The 15,395-nt window shown below is 47.7% G+C and overlaps 1 protein-coding gene across 4 annotated transcripts; it reads left to right on the top strand.

The window, feature by feature from the left end:
- The first annotated feature begins 1,483 nt into the window (after window positions 1-1,483).
- Window positions 1,484-15,097, top strand: LOC118094312 (sulfotransferase 1C2). Of its 4 annotated transcripts, none has more exons than XM_035134573.3 (8): window positions 1,484-1,638; window positions 6,681-6,852; window positions 7,677-7,802; window positions 9,629-9,726; window positions 12,635-12,761; window positions 12,998-13,092; window positions 14,086-14,266; window positions 14,854-15,097. In XM_035134573.3, the coding sequence occupies exons 2-8, from the start codon at window positions 6,690-6,692 to the stop codon at window positions 14,964-14,966; spliced, it is 903 nt and encodes a 300-aa protein (XP_034990464.3). In that variant the 5' UTR covers window positions 1,484-1,638; window positions 6,681-6,689; the 3' UTR covers window positions 14,967-15,097. The 4 variants fall into 4 exon arrangements, with proteins under 4 accessions (XP_034990464.3, XP_034990467.3, XP_060137746.2 ...); XM_035134576.3 differs by having other exon boundaries at window positions 1,485-1,638; window positions 6,684-6,852; XM_060281763.2 differs by lacking the exon at window positions 1,484-1,638 and adding an exon at window positions 4,379-4,445 and having other exon boundaries at window positions 6,684-6,852.
- Window positions 15,098-15,395: the final 298 nt, after the last annotated feature.

Genomic DNA, 15,395 nt, shown 5'->3' with positions numbered 1-15,395 from the left:
GAGAGAGATAGCTTGTACCTACCTGTCTTTAGTGTAACACAGGAACAAGCCTATCGAAAAAGAAATGGCAAGTTTACCACGTATAATATGTGATCCAGCGATTAGGCTGTATGAATGCTACACACATTGGTTTTGTATCATTTTGCCTATCAGAAATCCTGGGAATTTGAATTCTGATGAGGTGCAAATAATCCTCTTTCAGAAGTCCCTAGCCTCTCTTCACAAAACAACAACGCCCAGAGTTTCAGGAAAAGGATTTGACTGTGGATAACTTTGTGGCGTGGGCATGACCCTAGGAAGTGAGTCAATTCCTATCTGCTTAATTTTGGTAATGGATCTGTAATCAGTGCGTCCTCTCTGGTCTCCTTTAGATTGGTGCTTAATGTGTAAGTTTAATTCAGTTGAATTTGTTGAAAAAGCAGGGGCATTTTATCCCAAGAATAATATCGAGCAATTCAGTGTAGTGCAAACAAAGCATTTAGTACAGTGGTGTCCAAACTTTTTTCAAAGAGGGCCAGATTTGATGAAGTGAAGGGCCGTGTGGGCCAACCAAAGTTTTTATCCTTTTTTTTAGGATTGCTGTTATTGAGCTTTTTAAAGGATTTTACCCCAAAGTTGTTGAGCTTTTTGTAGGATTGAAGTTGTTGAGCTTTTTCTAGGGTTGAAGTTGTTGAGGTTTTTTTGGGATTTTACCCCAGGAAATAAACTGACACAGGGGCTAGATTAAACCGACCGGCGGGCCAGATCAGGCCCCCGGAACGGACTTTGGACATGCCTGATTTAGTGCGAAGTGTTTGATGGAACTGAATACTAGACAATTTGGGCCCTAAAAAAAAAAGGATGAGCTATTCCACAAAGGGTCTAGCTAACCTCTAGAATTCTCTACCGCAAGATGTAGCGGTGGTCACCAACTTGAGTGGGTTTATTAAAAGAGTATTAGACAAATTCATGAAGCACAGGGCTATCCATAGCTACCGTATGACATTCTACCTCTACTGCTGGAGGCCAGTATACCTGCTGCTGGGGAATACAAATGGGGAAAGCACTGTCGGGCTTGGTTCCTTTTTGTTCCCTTGGTTGGTCACAGTGAGAACAGGATGCTGGTCTAGATGGGCCTTTGGCCTAATCCAGCAGGGCTTGTTATCATATGAGAGAGTTAGAAATTGAGACTCTGGTGTGTGTTTTCGCAGCAGCAAGATGACTGGTGCCCAGCTTGAGATTCTGCCACTTCCCCCCCATACAGAACTTTCTCTGCCTTTCTACAGAACTACAACACCATGCTTTAGATGAAACAGGTGCAGTTTGAATGCAGAAAGGCGTCAAAGGCAAAGAGATGGCTATAAATCATTGGTGATCTAGGCAGGTTTGCCCAGGAACAAACAAGGGGGGGTTCTTGATACAATTCATAACCATATCGCTGATCAAACCAAGCAGATGGACTTTGGAACTGGGTTTAAGCTCAAACAGGTTGTGGAAAGCGAAGTCTCTTGGATGCTAGCAATGGTGATTGGGTCAGGGTTCTGCCAATCAAATGACCTACAGTATGTTTCAATGTAAAAAGGAAACTCAGATTGGCCACTGAGGCCACACTTGCCATTTCCAGGAGTCCCAGAGCACTTGGCTGTTGGACAGATCAATGTAAGTACTGCGTATAAGTCTACTTTTTGACCCAGGAAAATCTTCTCAAAAATCGGGGGTCGTCTTATACGCCGGGTCATATTTCTTATATGGCAAGTATATCCCAAACTCTATATTTTAGCTGGAAAAGTTGGGGGTCGTCTTATATGCCCAGTCGTCTTATATGCCAGAATATACGGTAGCTATGTCTAGGAGACTCTTTGCCACTTTCTCCTTTTAAATCTGTTCAATGGTGTTGGCAGACTGAACTGAACAAGTTTGATGTTATAGGAGTATGTGCCACTAAATTCTGGGTGTGATAAGCTGCAAATTAAGGTGTCTTAAGAGGCAAATAATTCCACCCAGAGGCAGAGACCTACCATGATGTGATTTTTCTGCTTAAGCTTGGAGAGGGAGGGAGGCAGGGAAGGAGGGAGAGGCCAGACCTGTGGACTCAGTGTTCTTCAGCCAAGCTTCACTGGAATTAACAGGAACTGAGCAAGTCTGGGTGTGACTGCAGCTCCCCACGAGTTCACCAGGCCTTATTCTGAAGGATTTCCGAAGCGGTTTTGTGCCTATAAACGCAGTGTTGTCTGATGCTGGCCTGTCACTTCTGATCACTCAGTCTCTCTAGTCCTCCATTGTGCGTAAGCAAGAGACATCATGTTTCCCTTCAAGGCCCCAAGTGTGAAATGTGTGCTGCCGAGCTGCGGAGGTGGAAATAGCTCATCTTCCAACTTCTACAATAACTGTGTCTACCTCTGCTGTTGGAGGCAGTACGCAAGGAATCACCAAGGATTAAGAGAGCGCTGGTGTGTTCATGTCCTGCTTGTGGGCTTCCTCCAGGCATCTGGTTGGCCACTGTGAGAACAAGAGAGCCAGGGTGGTGTAGCAGTAGAGTGTTGGACCAGGACTGAGGAGACACGGGTTCAAATTCCTGCTTTCAGCCATGAAGCTCACTGGGTGACCTTGGGCCTAGTTATCTCTCTCAGCCTAACCTACCTCACAGCAAAGGCACCAGCTCATGAGTGTGATTGGGGGGGGGGGGGTTTCAACGTTGCGCGCAACTGATGATCCAGTTCAAAAATCATGCAGTCATTGTTTCTGAGCTGGTGGCTGTCGGAAGTGGGTGTGCCTTTCCACAGTTGCCTAAGTATCTTCCTCCCCCAGGTCCTTCCCAAGCAATCTGAGACTCTGTCACTGTATCTGTCTTTGCTCCTCCCTCTTCATACCTCTTTTGGTTCTGGGACACCAGGGGAATGGGGAGCTGGCCCACCCCAGCTACAGTGGTACCTCGGTTTATGAACACAATTGGTTCCGGAAGTCTGTTCATAAACTGAAGCGTTCATAAACTGAAGCGAACTTTCCCATTGAAAGTAATGGAAAGTGGATTAATCCGTTCCAGACGGTCCGCAGAGTAACCGTTCATAAACTGAAGTGAACTTTCCCATTGAAAGTAATGGAAAGTGGATTAATCCGTTCCAGACGGGTCCGCGAAGTACTTAAACTGAAGCGTTCATAAACTGAAACATGGGTGTAATTGGTTCCGGAAGTCTGTTCATAAACTGAAGCGTTCATAAACTGAAGCGAACTTTCCCATTAAAAGTAATGGAAAGTGAATTAATCCATTCCAGATGGGTCCGCGGCGTTCATAAACCGAAAATTCATAAACCAAGGTGTTCATAAACCGAGGTTCCACTGTACTTCAATGGCCTGCCTCATCTCTGTCTCTTGCCCCCCCCCTCCAGCCTCCGCTTCTGCCTCTGATACCGGACTGCTCTGTGCCACAGACTCTTCCTGCTCACTAAGCCCTGCTACCTCTTCAGCTTCTGACACATCCCCCCCCCGTCTGCTCCCTCTGACCACTCATTGTTGTCCCGCCACCACTCCCTGGGCTCTGAGCCTTCTTCCCTTGGGGGTTCCCCAGCTGGTGCCTCCCACCACTCCGAATTTCCAAACATCAACAATGGGGGCGGAGACGCTCCTTCAGGTATATAGGACCGAGGCCATTTAGGGCTTTAAAGGTCAGCACCAACACTTTGAATTGTGCTCTTGGAAACGTACTGGGAGCCAATGTAGATCTTTCAAGACCGGTCTTATGTGGTCTCAGCGGCTGCTCCCAGTCACCAGTCTAGCTGCCACATTCTGGATTAGTTGCAGTTTCCGGGTCACCTTCAAAGGTAGCCCCACGTAGAGCGCATTGCAGTAGTCCAAGCCTTCCAGAGCGGCAGGCAATCTGGGAAAGAATTCTGCATTCCCAAAATCATGTATTTGCTTCTAATCCCCTGGAGACCAAACTATACAGTATATATGGCACTTCCTTGCTAGGAGATCTCCTCCCCAAAGACACCCTGTGAACTCCAGCAAAAGGCTGGCATGGTGTGGAAAAGACCTTAAGCCAAACTCCCCCCCCCCCAAGTTTGAAGAGCAAACTTACTGGCAGTGCTCTGCATAAGTCCAGCTCAGTGATCCTTCACATTTCCAGGAATGCAAAACTGATGTCACCTGCTGTGGTCCTATTTAATTTTGAAGGCAGCTGAGGAGCGGAATCTGTTTTGTCAAGGCTGGAGGCAGACGGCAGCTAACTGCCTGGTTAGACTGTTAAGAAAAAAACCCAAAAGTACCTAGGAAGTTTAACTCTGTAGCTTTTACGCTGCAAAGCTTTGAAGGGAGAAGCTTTTAACCCACCTCTTCTGGGAGGGACCGTACAAGCTTTTCAACTAGGAACCAATCAGACCTGGTTTCCTTCCCACTAGTTGTGGCTGCTGCAGGGAAAGAGCTAACAGGGAAGTCTCTGAAACTCAACATCAACTCTGCAAGGACTAAAGGTAAAAATAATAATAATAATGGCAATAAGTTGGTCTTTTAGAGTGGCAGCACCCACACTTTGAAATGCTCCCTGGTTTCCCTGTACAAGTACTCTTTTCAGTGCCTGCTGAAACTATTTCTGTTTAGGCGAACCTACCCAGACATGTGCTGGCATGTGTTTTGAACTGGCTTTTAGCTTACAGCTTGAATTAATTGTTGGATGTTTAAAATAGATATAAATGTCAAGGTAAAATTGATTGGTATGTTAAGGAAGTAAAAAGAGATATTATTTGACAGTGAAGTTAAGCAGAGAAGAATCCTATATAATAATATGCAAGTGTCTCTGCATCCAGTCCCTGTGTCCCTGTGTCCGCGCTACTGTGCATGTGCCCCACGGACACAGGGATTGGACGCAGAGACAATATCTCGGTTGCACGCCCAGGACACTCTCGTGCGGCGCCGGAGGCTGTGCTAGCGGGCCGCTCCCAGCGCTGGCCTCCATGGGCGCCAAGAGGATCCCCGCCCCTGCCCCCTCCCACCACCGCCACCCCAGCTTCGGCCCCATGACAGCCATGGGCGCCCCCGGAGCCACCTTCGTCACCAGCCTCCGTTGTTCTGGCGAAGGAAGGAGGCGGAGGCAGCGACAGTAACAACAGCAGCGGGAGCAGCCCGGCCCGAGCATGCCTCACCTTCCCTGGCCTCTGCCCGTCCTGAGCTCCTCGCCCTCAGGGGGCTGGCCTCCATGGGCGCCTAGAGGATGCGGAGCAGCGACGGAGGAGCCCGTGAGAGGAGTGGCGAGGCCGCGGTCTTCCCTCCCTCTATGCGCTCGGCCGCGGGGCACAACAGGAGAGCGAGCCCCGCTGCTCCTCTCACATATCTTCTAGCGCCCATTTTCTAAACGGGCTGAATGACACTAGTATGTTTATATAACCTATAAATAAGACTGGGAACAAGATGTAGAAAGTACTGAAGATGATATACATTGTAACGCAGTTGGGAAGTACTGGGGGAAGTCAACAATGTAAGAACACATGATAGATAATTAGATAATTAGAGTCTTTCTCTCTCTTTCTCTTTTTTATTGTTGTTTTGGTTTTCTATATTTTTTATATATATTTTTGTATGCTTGTATTGTATTCATTTTCAGGTTTGTGTTTTGGGTGTTTTTTTCCTTTTTGTATTTTTAAGCTTATAAAATAAAAAAATAAAAATAAAAATAAATTCAAAAAAAATAATAGTTGTTTTTAACTGAATTGGTTTGGTGTGTTTTTTTATACTGATGATTTGATTGTCTAAGGGCTTCTTTTTCCAAACCGCTTTGGGGCTTCATTACAATCAAGCAGGATACAAGCCTCATGTAGTACAATCTAAATCTAAGTGGTCTGTTTCAATAGGTTCCTGCTAAACCCCAAATGGGTGCCCACTCTCTGCTTGGACAAGGAATTTTAGGGTGTTTCAAACTCACACCTGAGCCTTCTTCCCCGCCCCGTTCAATTTACATTTTTCTGCACCTATAACATTTTAAGTTTGTCTGCTGCAGAGTCTCTGCCTACCTCGGTATCATTTGGAATAGATACAGTACATCATTTTAGGCAACATTTTAGGCAAGCCAGATTGGATTGCTGAAGTAAAGAGATTCCAGCGAATCTACCAACTAGCTTCCTACAATATTCTGGGGAATGTACTCTGCTACTAACTCACAAGTGTGAGTGAGAAAGGATCATATTTAATCAATATATACTTTCCTACTATCCACGACATTCCCACACACGCCACACATTTAAAACACTTATCCACCCAGAAAAGAAAACTGGGAGCTGTAGTTTAACCCCCCAAATAGCTATAATACCCAGCACCCTGGTGGATGGAAAGGTGAGGAAAGGCCAAGGTGGGGAAGAGGTTGTGGAGGGGGCAGGGCTATCTGGGCGAGGCTGTGGGTCCAATGGGGATGCACAGGGACTGGGACTGTATCCTCTTCTCTTCCTGCCTTCCTTTTTCTCTTGCGCCTTTTGGCAGGCAGAAATTAAAAAGGTGAAGAAGCCCTTCTCAGAAACCCACCTCCAGCTGTGTTGTGCACGCCTGTTGTTGTTGTTAAAGGCTCAAGAGTCCTGATATATATAACAAAGAGAGAGATGGCAACCGTATCCCGAATGCATACGGAATCCCGAATGCAACCATGGAAGGTCTGTTCCCTCAAAGACAGAGACGCATAATAATGCAAGGTGCTGTATTTTCCTTGGGTCTTGTTTCCCCAGCAGAGAGCAATGCCTACAGGACAAGGGAAAGATGCCCAACCAGAGGGGCGCCCCGAGCTGGGCGAAGTGGATGGGATTCCCCTGGCAAAGGCTACCTGTCAGGAATGGGGCCGGATCCAGAGCTTCCAGGCGAAGCCAGACGACCTGCTCATTTGTACATATCCCAAATCAGGTAATTATCCGGGGACAAAGCTGGACCCAGTTTGGGAGTTGCAGAAGCACAAAACTCAAGATTAGTCCAGCAAGAGTCCTATATTGCCTTCAGAAAGACAGTTCTGCTAGGTCAGGCATAGGCAAACTCGGCCCTCCAGATGTTTTGGGACTACAATTCCCATCATCCTTGACCACTGGTCCTGTTAGCTGGGGATCATGGGAGTTGTAGTCCCAAAACATCTGGAGGACCTGTGCCAGGTAGACGATTATTACATTCAGCGCTGTGGGTGGTGATCTTTCCATGCATAGGGGTCAGAATCTCTAGGTTCCTCTTTTGTGTATTATTATTATTATTATTATTATTATTATTATTATTATTATTAAAAAACCAAGTTCCTAGTCCTAGTGAGTTTGAATGCTGTGCTTAAAACCATGTGTGCAGAGAGGGCTTTAAAGGTCTCTCTGTCTCCCTTTCTTACAGCTAGCAGTAGCAGTATAAAGTGTGCAGAGTTGGCACATAGTGGTAAATATGCAAAATCTATTCAGGTTGCAGAATAATTAGCTACCGGTGCTACTGATTACTGTAAACTTTCTGGGCACAGATCCACAGCACAACTTTGCACCTGCTAGTTCATAGTGATAGATGGAAAGTAATATGCATCAGTGGCTGGAGTCACACGGGTGCTGAGCTGTATACAGCATGCAGAAGAGGGTAAGCAGAGGGGAAAGGGGATTGAAGTTTTAGACAGCAGACAGGGCAAGAGAGCTGAGGTCCTGGGCAAAAGACTGGGCCTGAATATCTGAGCGCTGATTTTCCTTCTCTCTCTTTGTGCGTTATGCCAGGTACCACCTGGATACAAGAGATAGTGGATATGATCCAACAAGAAGGCGACCTGGAGAAATGCCAGCGGGCCCCTGTGCATCATCGCCACCCATTCATTGAGTGGGCACGGCCACCCCAGCCCTCAGGTGACAAAGACAGCACCATCCATATTCCTGTGGTGCCCAACCCAATCTCTGAGTGGGGAGAGACTTCCGGGGTGCCTGCTTTTACTCATTTTCCTTGGAATGAAGGTCACTGGAGACTGTGGCATCTTTAGGATACAGTCAGACCTCTGGTTACGTTTGCTGTGGGTTGCATACATCACGGAATACGAACGTGCCGAACCCAGAAGTACCGGAATGGGTTACTTCCGGGTTCGGCGATTCGCACATGCGCAGAAGCGCCAAATCACACAGCAAGCATGCGCAGATTCGGCGCTTCAGGTTGCACACGGCTCAGGTTGCGAATGGGGCTCCGGAACGGATCCCGTTCACATCCAGAGGTACCACTGTATATGGTTTTACTTGCACAGATGTGCAACCTGAGCATAGGCTCTCAGCAGGAACACCTCCAACACATCTTGACCCTCCCCTTTAGGTTTCCAGGGAGCCTCTATCCCTGTCTTTCTCTAGCTTCCAGCCCAGCCAAAACTCACCCCAGACTAGCCCCCCTGGCCTCCCCCCTCCTTTCTAGGATGACATGGTATCCAGCCAGGTGAGATGGGGAAAGGCCCACTCTTCTCGTCCCAGAAGCATCTCCAGTTGTTTCTATGGTATAGTTACCAGATTTTTTTCAATGAATCTGGGGACCCTTTTTTTTTTTTTTTTGGAAGCTGAGTAGCAACAGGGAGTCAGTAGTGGAGATGGTGAGGCAAAAGACCCTAGGCCCAAGCACACATGCATATTGCATAAAGACGCAAAGCCCTTCTTTCACACCCTGTGAAACATAAATGCGCAGTTTTTAAAAAACTGGGCAATGGCGTGCCACCCACTCCTGACTCCTGAGCATTCCCCGATCTCCTCCCCCTTTCCCCTTTGTTTTGACAGGTCGGGGGAGGCTTGGGAGTCGCGGGCGGGAAGCCGTTGCCCAGGAGGGGCGGATGGTGGGCGGTTTCTCTGCCAGGAAAGGCGCAAAGCCCTTCTTTTGCACCCTGTGAAACATAAATGCGCAGAGTTTTTAAAAAACTGGACAACAGCCGGCCGGCCGCAACTCCCGAGCCTCCCCTGATCAGTCGAAATGAAGGGGAAAAACTCTGTGCATTTATGTTTGCACCTTGCCCGGCAGAGAAACCACGCCCCTTGCGCCCCTCCTGGGCAATGGCTGCCCGCCCGCGACTCCCGAGCCTCCCCTGCCTGATCTGTCAAAACAAAGGGGGAAGGGGGAAGGAGATCTGTACGGTCAGATGTCCCCAGTTCCCTTTCGGCAATGGCGGCAGCAGCGAGCAGCTCCTGAAACCAGCCAGAGCCAACTGCGCTACCAGACTGGCTCCAGGCTGCTGAGGCTGCCGCTGTCATGTTTCCCGGGGACATATTTGCAAATCTGGGGACATTCCGGGGACGGAATTTGTCTGGGGACAGATTTGCAAATCTGGGGACTGTCCCCGGGAACTGGGGATGTCTGGTAACCCTATTCTATGGCAACATACCTGGTCTTCGCCAGCTTCTAGGCATGTGCAGATAGGATGCTTAACAGACTTGGCCAGGGCCCTTGATTTGAAAAAGAGACCATTCTGACCAGTTCAGCAGCTTCCCTCTTGTAAAAGGCTGCTCGGTTGGAACCCATAAGTTTCCTTCAAATCCTATAACATTATAAAATGGGTTTCTTAGCATAACTACCTTCCCCAGGTCTCCTGGAAAGGCCAATCATGTAACTTGATTTGGATTTTGAAATGGATTCATTTTGCCCTCCAAAATGGAACAGGATGATCTCCTATCCCTGTTCTGCCACTAATGCCTCACTCTTCTTTGAGCAGGGGTTGATCAAGCAAATGCGATGCCTTCTCCACGGACTCTGAAAACCCATCTCCCTGTGCAGTTGCTCCCTCGGTCCTTTTGGGAGCAGAACTGCAAGGTAAGGGATAGGAAAGGGGGCCCTCACACTTTGGGAAGAGACACCCTTTTGCTTCATTCTGAGAGAGGTAGGTCATAGGGCTAAACTAGGTGCCATGCTAATTTCAGGAAGGCAATCAGCATGCATGCTTTTTAATATATAAAAAAATGTCAATAGCAGCTGTGAGATACCCTAAGCAGGACTGCTCCTTCTCCCCTCCATTGCAATGGCTAAACTCTCCCTTTCTACCCCCTGTAGTTCCAGCACCCTCAGCATCCACTCGTTACATTTTTTAAAAAATTGTATTTGCATAATTAATTTCAACATCTGATGCCCTCCAGATGTTGTTGAACTACAGCTCCCATTATCCCTGACGGTTGGCTACATTGGCTGGGGCGGATGGGAGTTGGAATCTGACAACATCTGGGGGGGGCACAGGTTTCCCATTCCCGAATTTGGCCCTTCGGCTGCTCTCTACCACTTGGCTTGTAAACCAGATTCAACCCAACTGCCAGAGCAGCTACTTCACATTTCCAGATGTTTGTCTGGATGTGATGAAAGTCTTTTTGTTGTGGGATGGTTGCACATGTCCTATGTGGTTCAGCTGCCACCACGTGGCAAAGAGGTGTCTGGACTCCATGGGGTGCATCTCAGCCTCTTGTGACTTTTGCAAGAGAATGGTCCAAGGATATATGATGTTGTTGCATTGCTAGGTAGGGTCAGCTGCAGACTGTCTGTACTGTATCCTGAACGAGGGATTCAGGCACATGCCAGAACATTAGATCTCGGCAGTTGTCAGCGTGCTGTCAGCAGATCCTGGGTGGTTGACCAGAAAAGTATAAAGACAAGGAAAAGTTTCTTACCATCCTTTTTATTTCAGTCTTTACAGAAAGAGGCTATAGAATCTAGTCCAGCAGTAGGCAACCTAAGGCCCATGGGCCACAAGTGGCCCACAGGGGTTGTTTAACTGGCCCAAAAGCTGCCCTCAAACTGAGCCACCCGCTCGGTGAGTCCCCGCATGCTGCGCTAAAATAGCGCTGTGCAGGGACTCGCTTCAACGCCACCAGAAATCATTCTGCGCATGCACAGATGCCGTAAATCACATCTGCGCAGGCACTGGAAATAGTGGGCACACGCACACGCACTCACACAGACACACGATCCAGCCCACGAAGGGATCTCCGCTGGAGTGAACCGGCCCAGGCAAGGTAAACCTTTCCGACCCCTGATCTAGCCTCTAAGGCAAGCATCCCCAAACTTTGGCCCTCCAGATGTTTTGGCCTACAACTCCCATGATCCCTAGCTAACAGGACCAGTGGTCAGGGATGATGGGAATTGTAGTCCAAAACATCTGGAGGGCCAAAGTTTGGGGATGCCTGCTCTAGGATAATGGCATTGTCCCAAATGAATCTCCACCCCCCCACACATCTCTCCCACTTCCTCATTCGTCATTCTCATCGTCTCCTCTATGGGTGCTGCTACATGTCCTCTGTCTTCGAGCTCTTTGCTCTCCTGCTTTTAAGCCTTGCCGGGTTCTGGGAGATGGAGGGTCTGGAATGCTTTCTAATGACACCGTGTCAGCCAGGTATTGCTCTGGCTCTCCCATGACTTCTCAACTTTCCCCCTCATCTGCCTTGTGAGCTGTGACCTCCCTCAAACTCTTGTTGTAAATCTATACTGTCTTCCTCTTCCTCCTCCCTGGAAGGGTCAGGATGGGGAAGCAGTCTCCACCACTCCTTCTCTGCCCAGTCCCTGCCAGCAGTTAAAATAGATTGAAGTGCTTTTTGCAGTTTGGAAAGTGATGGGGATATGCACTGCAAAGTTTGGGATGAATGAATGATGAGCGGCAAAATGTATAACCACCATGCAACAAAACAGGATGGATGCCATTGTTGTATAAACTCCCTGAAAACGAATCAAAACAAATGCTTTGTGAAGACCGGAATGTGGGTGCTTCCAGATGACCTGTTTATTGACCATTCATCCTGATTAGTTTTGTGGCGAGCTTAGCAGACATAGATTTAGTAATCATTCATCCTGACTTGTTATGAAGGTTAGATGATGTTGCATCAATCAAAGCAAGTGCTAGCCCGCACTTTCCAGTACATTTCCCCTTCACTTTCCTTATTGCAAAAAATCCAATAATTGCGGGGATGCAGACTGATCACAGCTGCAAGCAACCCATAGAATTTGGAGGGCTTTTATTTGCCGCTGTGTCCAGCTGAGGAGTCTGGGATCGTGTTTAGGAAAGGTTACAACGCTTCCCTGAGTTGTTGGCAAGTGGTAGGAAGCTGCTTTAAGTCTGTGAAAAGTGTGTTGCCTCCAAGACAACTACAGGTGAAACTCGGGAAATTAGAATATCGTCGAAAAGTGCATTTATTTCAGTAATGCAACTTAAAAGGTGAAACCAATATATAAGATAGATGCATGACACGCAAAGCAAGGTATGTCAAGCCTTTACTTGTTGTTTTGTCGTTAGGCGGGTCAATTATAAATGGAATGCAATTAATGAAATGTAATAGCAATGTTTATTTTTCTATTATTGTAACTATTTGTTTTATTACTGTGGAATTTCCAAAAGAAAGCATTTGTAAAATTAAAATAAAAATAAAAAATAAGTTACATTACTGAAATAAATGCACTTTTTGACGATATTCTGATTTTCCGAGTTTCACCTGTATAATCATGCAACCTGAATATTTCTTTACACGACTGTCATTATTTTTGGATGGCATTCAGTTTGGAAGCACCCCTTGTCTAATGTCTTTGTGCAAGCAAAGCGAAGGAGAGAAAGGGTAGAGAGGGTGAAAGTGGATACTCAGGTGAGCCCTAGATCTGTCGTCTTGGAGCTTCCTGGAGCAAAAGCTGGTTAATGTCTGAATCTCCTAGCTAAATGCATTAATGTCTCCCGTTTGCCTTCCCCAATCAGTTCCTTTACGTGGCAAGGAATGCCAAGGACTGCATGGTGTCCTATTTCCATTTCCAAAGGATGAGCAAGGTGGTACCTGCCCCCGGAACATGGCAGGAATATTTTGAGACTTTCATGGCAGGCAAAGGTGAGTTAAAAACAACACACCCTTCCCTCCTTTATCTTTTTGATTCTAGCAATGACAACACTTTGCATGTGTGAGAAAGTTAGAATAAGGAAAAGGTCAGATGCAGTTGGTGACAGTGTTTATAAATTGCATTTGGTGGTGATGGCAGCAGCAGCGATTGCATTGTGGGGTTTTTTTTGCTGCTGCTGGGGGATTTGTCAGTGTGCCCCTCATTGCCCCCACTCTGTGTCTTCCAGTGGGCTGGGGCCCGTGGTACGATCACGTGAAAGGCTGGTGGAAGGCAAAAGACACGCACCGTGTGCTCTACCTCTTCTATGAAGACATAAAAAAGGTGAGCAATTCAGGAGGGCGGTGGGGCCTTCTGGACAGCATCCCTTGCGGAGGTCAGACTCTGCTCTGCACCCTGGCAATAGTGCAGGGATGATGTGGAGTGAATCTGCATAGGGGAGAAAGTGTCAAAAAGCCTGTCCCATCTGCCACACTCAGAATGAATTGCTGGTGAGAATCAGATGGCGGCTCTGGCATCTCCTCTCCCTCATCTCTTGCCAAAAGGAAGCAGGAAGAGGCTTCTAGTAAGCTAGGGGGTGGGACAGCTCCACAAACATATTTGCCTGCCTATCCTTGGTCCTCTTTCCCCACCTTCACCTGCCACTTTCTAAGCCAGGCATAGGCAAACTCGGCCCTCCAGATGTTTTGGGACTACAACTCCCATCATCCCTAGCTATCAGGGCCAGTGGTCAGGGATGATGGGGATTGTAGTTTCAAAACATCTGGAGGGCTGAGTTTGCCTATGCCTGTTGTAAGCTTTCAACAGATCCTGTGTTGTGTCTCCAACCTTGGTTTCCCATCTTGCCTGCCTGCCTCCTCCTTGTTCTATGTTAGCACTACCGGGCCTGATCCTGCAGGCACTGCTCACATGTCCCAGGTACCCTTTGGCACTACAGCAGCCTTCACCGTGGCCTATAACCCGCCCTCCGCTTCACCACCAGCCGGCGTGGGCTATGGCTAGGGGTGATGGGAGGATTCACGGTTGAGGGGGACTGCGTTTGAGGGAGGACAAGAATATACTGACCACAGCAACAAGCCCTGCAAACAAGGAATAAAATCTGTTAACGTGGTTTCCTTCTGGCTTTTACACTATTATAAATCCATGTAGGCCAGTTTGAAAAAATGGGCAGATTGCGGAAGACTTACAAGCAGATCTGTCTGCTTCGGAGGCCAAGGCACTTCTCCTAAATGATCTTGTTCTCAGCGCCACCCTGCCCCTTCCCGGCATCCTTTTTCTCAGGCCAATCCCTGCTGCACTTTCTCCATCTCCACACAGGACCCAAAGCGTGAGATCCAGAAGGTGATGCAATTCATAGGGAAGCAACTGGATGAGGCGACCGTGGACAAGATTGTCCGCCACACTTCCTTCGAAGTCATGAAAGACAACCCCATGGCCAACCGGGCTGGCGTGCCCCCCTCGGTCATGGACCTGTCCATTTCCCCATTCATGCGGAAAGGTAGGGCTTCTCCCTCAACGTCCTTATTTTGGACGGTGCCAACCATGCTCAAGAGGCAGAACGTTGAAATCCCACAAGTCACGCCACCTGAAGGAAACGGGCATTGCCTTAGAGGGCCCTCCAGACTGGTGTTTTAATGTTCATTGGTGGTGGGTTTATTCATTGTTCTGCCATGCTACCCCATGTTTGCTGTCTGGAGGGATATAGTGAGGCAAAACTGGAACAAAAATGAACCAGGACATTTGTGGTATAAAAAGTTGCAGGATTTCAGTTGTGGTAAATGAAGCATTGTGACCGCTCCAAAATGTTTGCGGCCGCACACAGCATTGAAAGTGGTATCTCAAGTGACCACAAATCATCATGAAAATACAAGAAGGATGTCTAAGTCCCCAACATATAGAGACTCTTTCTTTGAACACCCCCCATGCCCTTGCAAAAATCTCTCGTTGAGGGATTACTGCTACATCCTAACGACATTGAGCGCTGTGAATATACCCACCCTGGTAATTTATGCGGATAAAAGCAGACAGTGCCGCTGAAAACTTCTACCCAATACGCTGAGTGGAGTGTGTGTGTTTCTTTTATAGGGACAGTTGGGGACTGGAAGAATCACTTCACGGTGGCTCAGAATGAGCGGTTCAATGAAGATTACCAAAGAAAGATGGCTGATACTACCCTGACATTCACCATGGAGCTCTGAGAGCCAAAAGTCCAATGTCAGAATCCCTTAAAGAGGATTCCCTGAAAAGCGAAGGCTCACCTCAGCCAATGTCCTCAGGGGGTTTGCCTATTCCAGCAGCACTAATAAAGAAAAAGTGTTTTATAATTTCATAGGCTGTATGTTTGGATGCTTGATTCCATGTGGGTGGGGGCACGGCTTTCTGCTTGGTTGCATTTCCTGATGCACATTGTGGCAGTGGTGGGGAACTTGGTGCATCTATGAGGCCCCTAAAAAAACTCCACCTTCCACTGAGAGAGGTGGGAGAAGTCTAGGGCACTTCTAGCCTGTGACTATTTTCAGGTGAGAATCAGCTTTAATTGCACAGCCTGAATTTGCTGGCATGTGACTGAATCTTACCTGAAAATTGGATCACTTGATATGGAATGACCCCTCTTGTAAAACAAACCC

This window comes from Zootoca vivipara, chromosome 12, assembly GCF_965207765.1.
Source record: "Zootoca vivipara chromosome 12, rZooViv2.hap1.1, whole genome shotgun sequence".
In the NCBI taxonomy this organism is placed as follows: Eukaryota; Metazoa; Chordata; class Lepidosauria; order Squamata; family Lacertidae; genus Zootoca; species Zootoca vivipara.
This window is presented reverse-complemented; position numbering and strand designations above follow the sequence as displayed.

Bases quoted from the DNA above. Each gene is read 5' to 3' on its own strand.
- LOC118094312 (XM_035134573.3), top strand. From the start codon at position 6,690: ATGCCTACAGGACAAGGGAAAGATGCCCAACCAGAGGGGCGCCCCGAG. The intron at 12,762-12,997 runs GTGAGTTAAAAA...TGTGTCTTCCAG, and splicing joins GACTTTCATGGCAGGCAAAG to TGGGCTGGGGCCCGTGGTAC. The intron at 14,267-14,853 runs GTAGGGCTTCTC...TTTCTTTTATAG, and splicing joins TTCCCCATTCATGCGGAAAG to GGACAGTTGGGGACTGGAAG.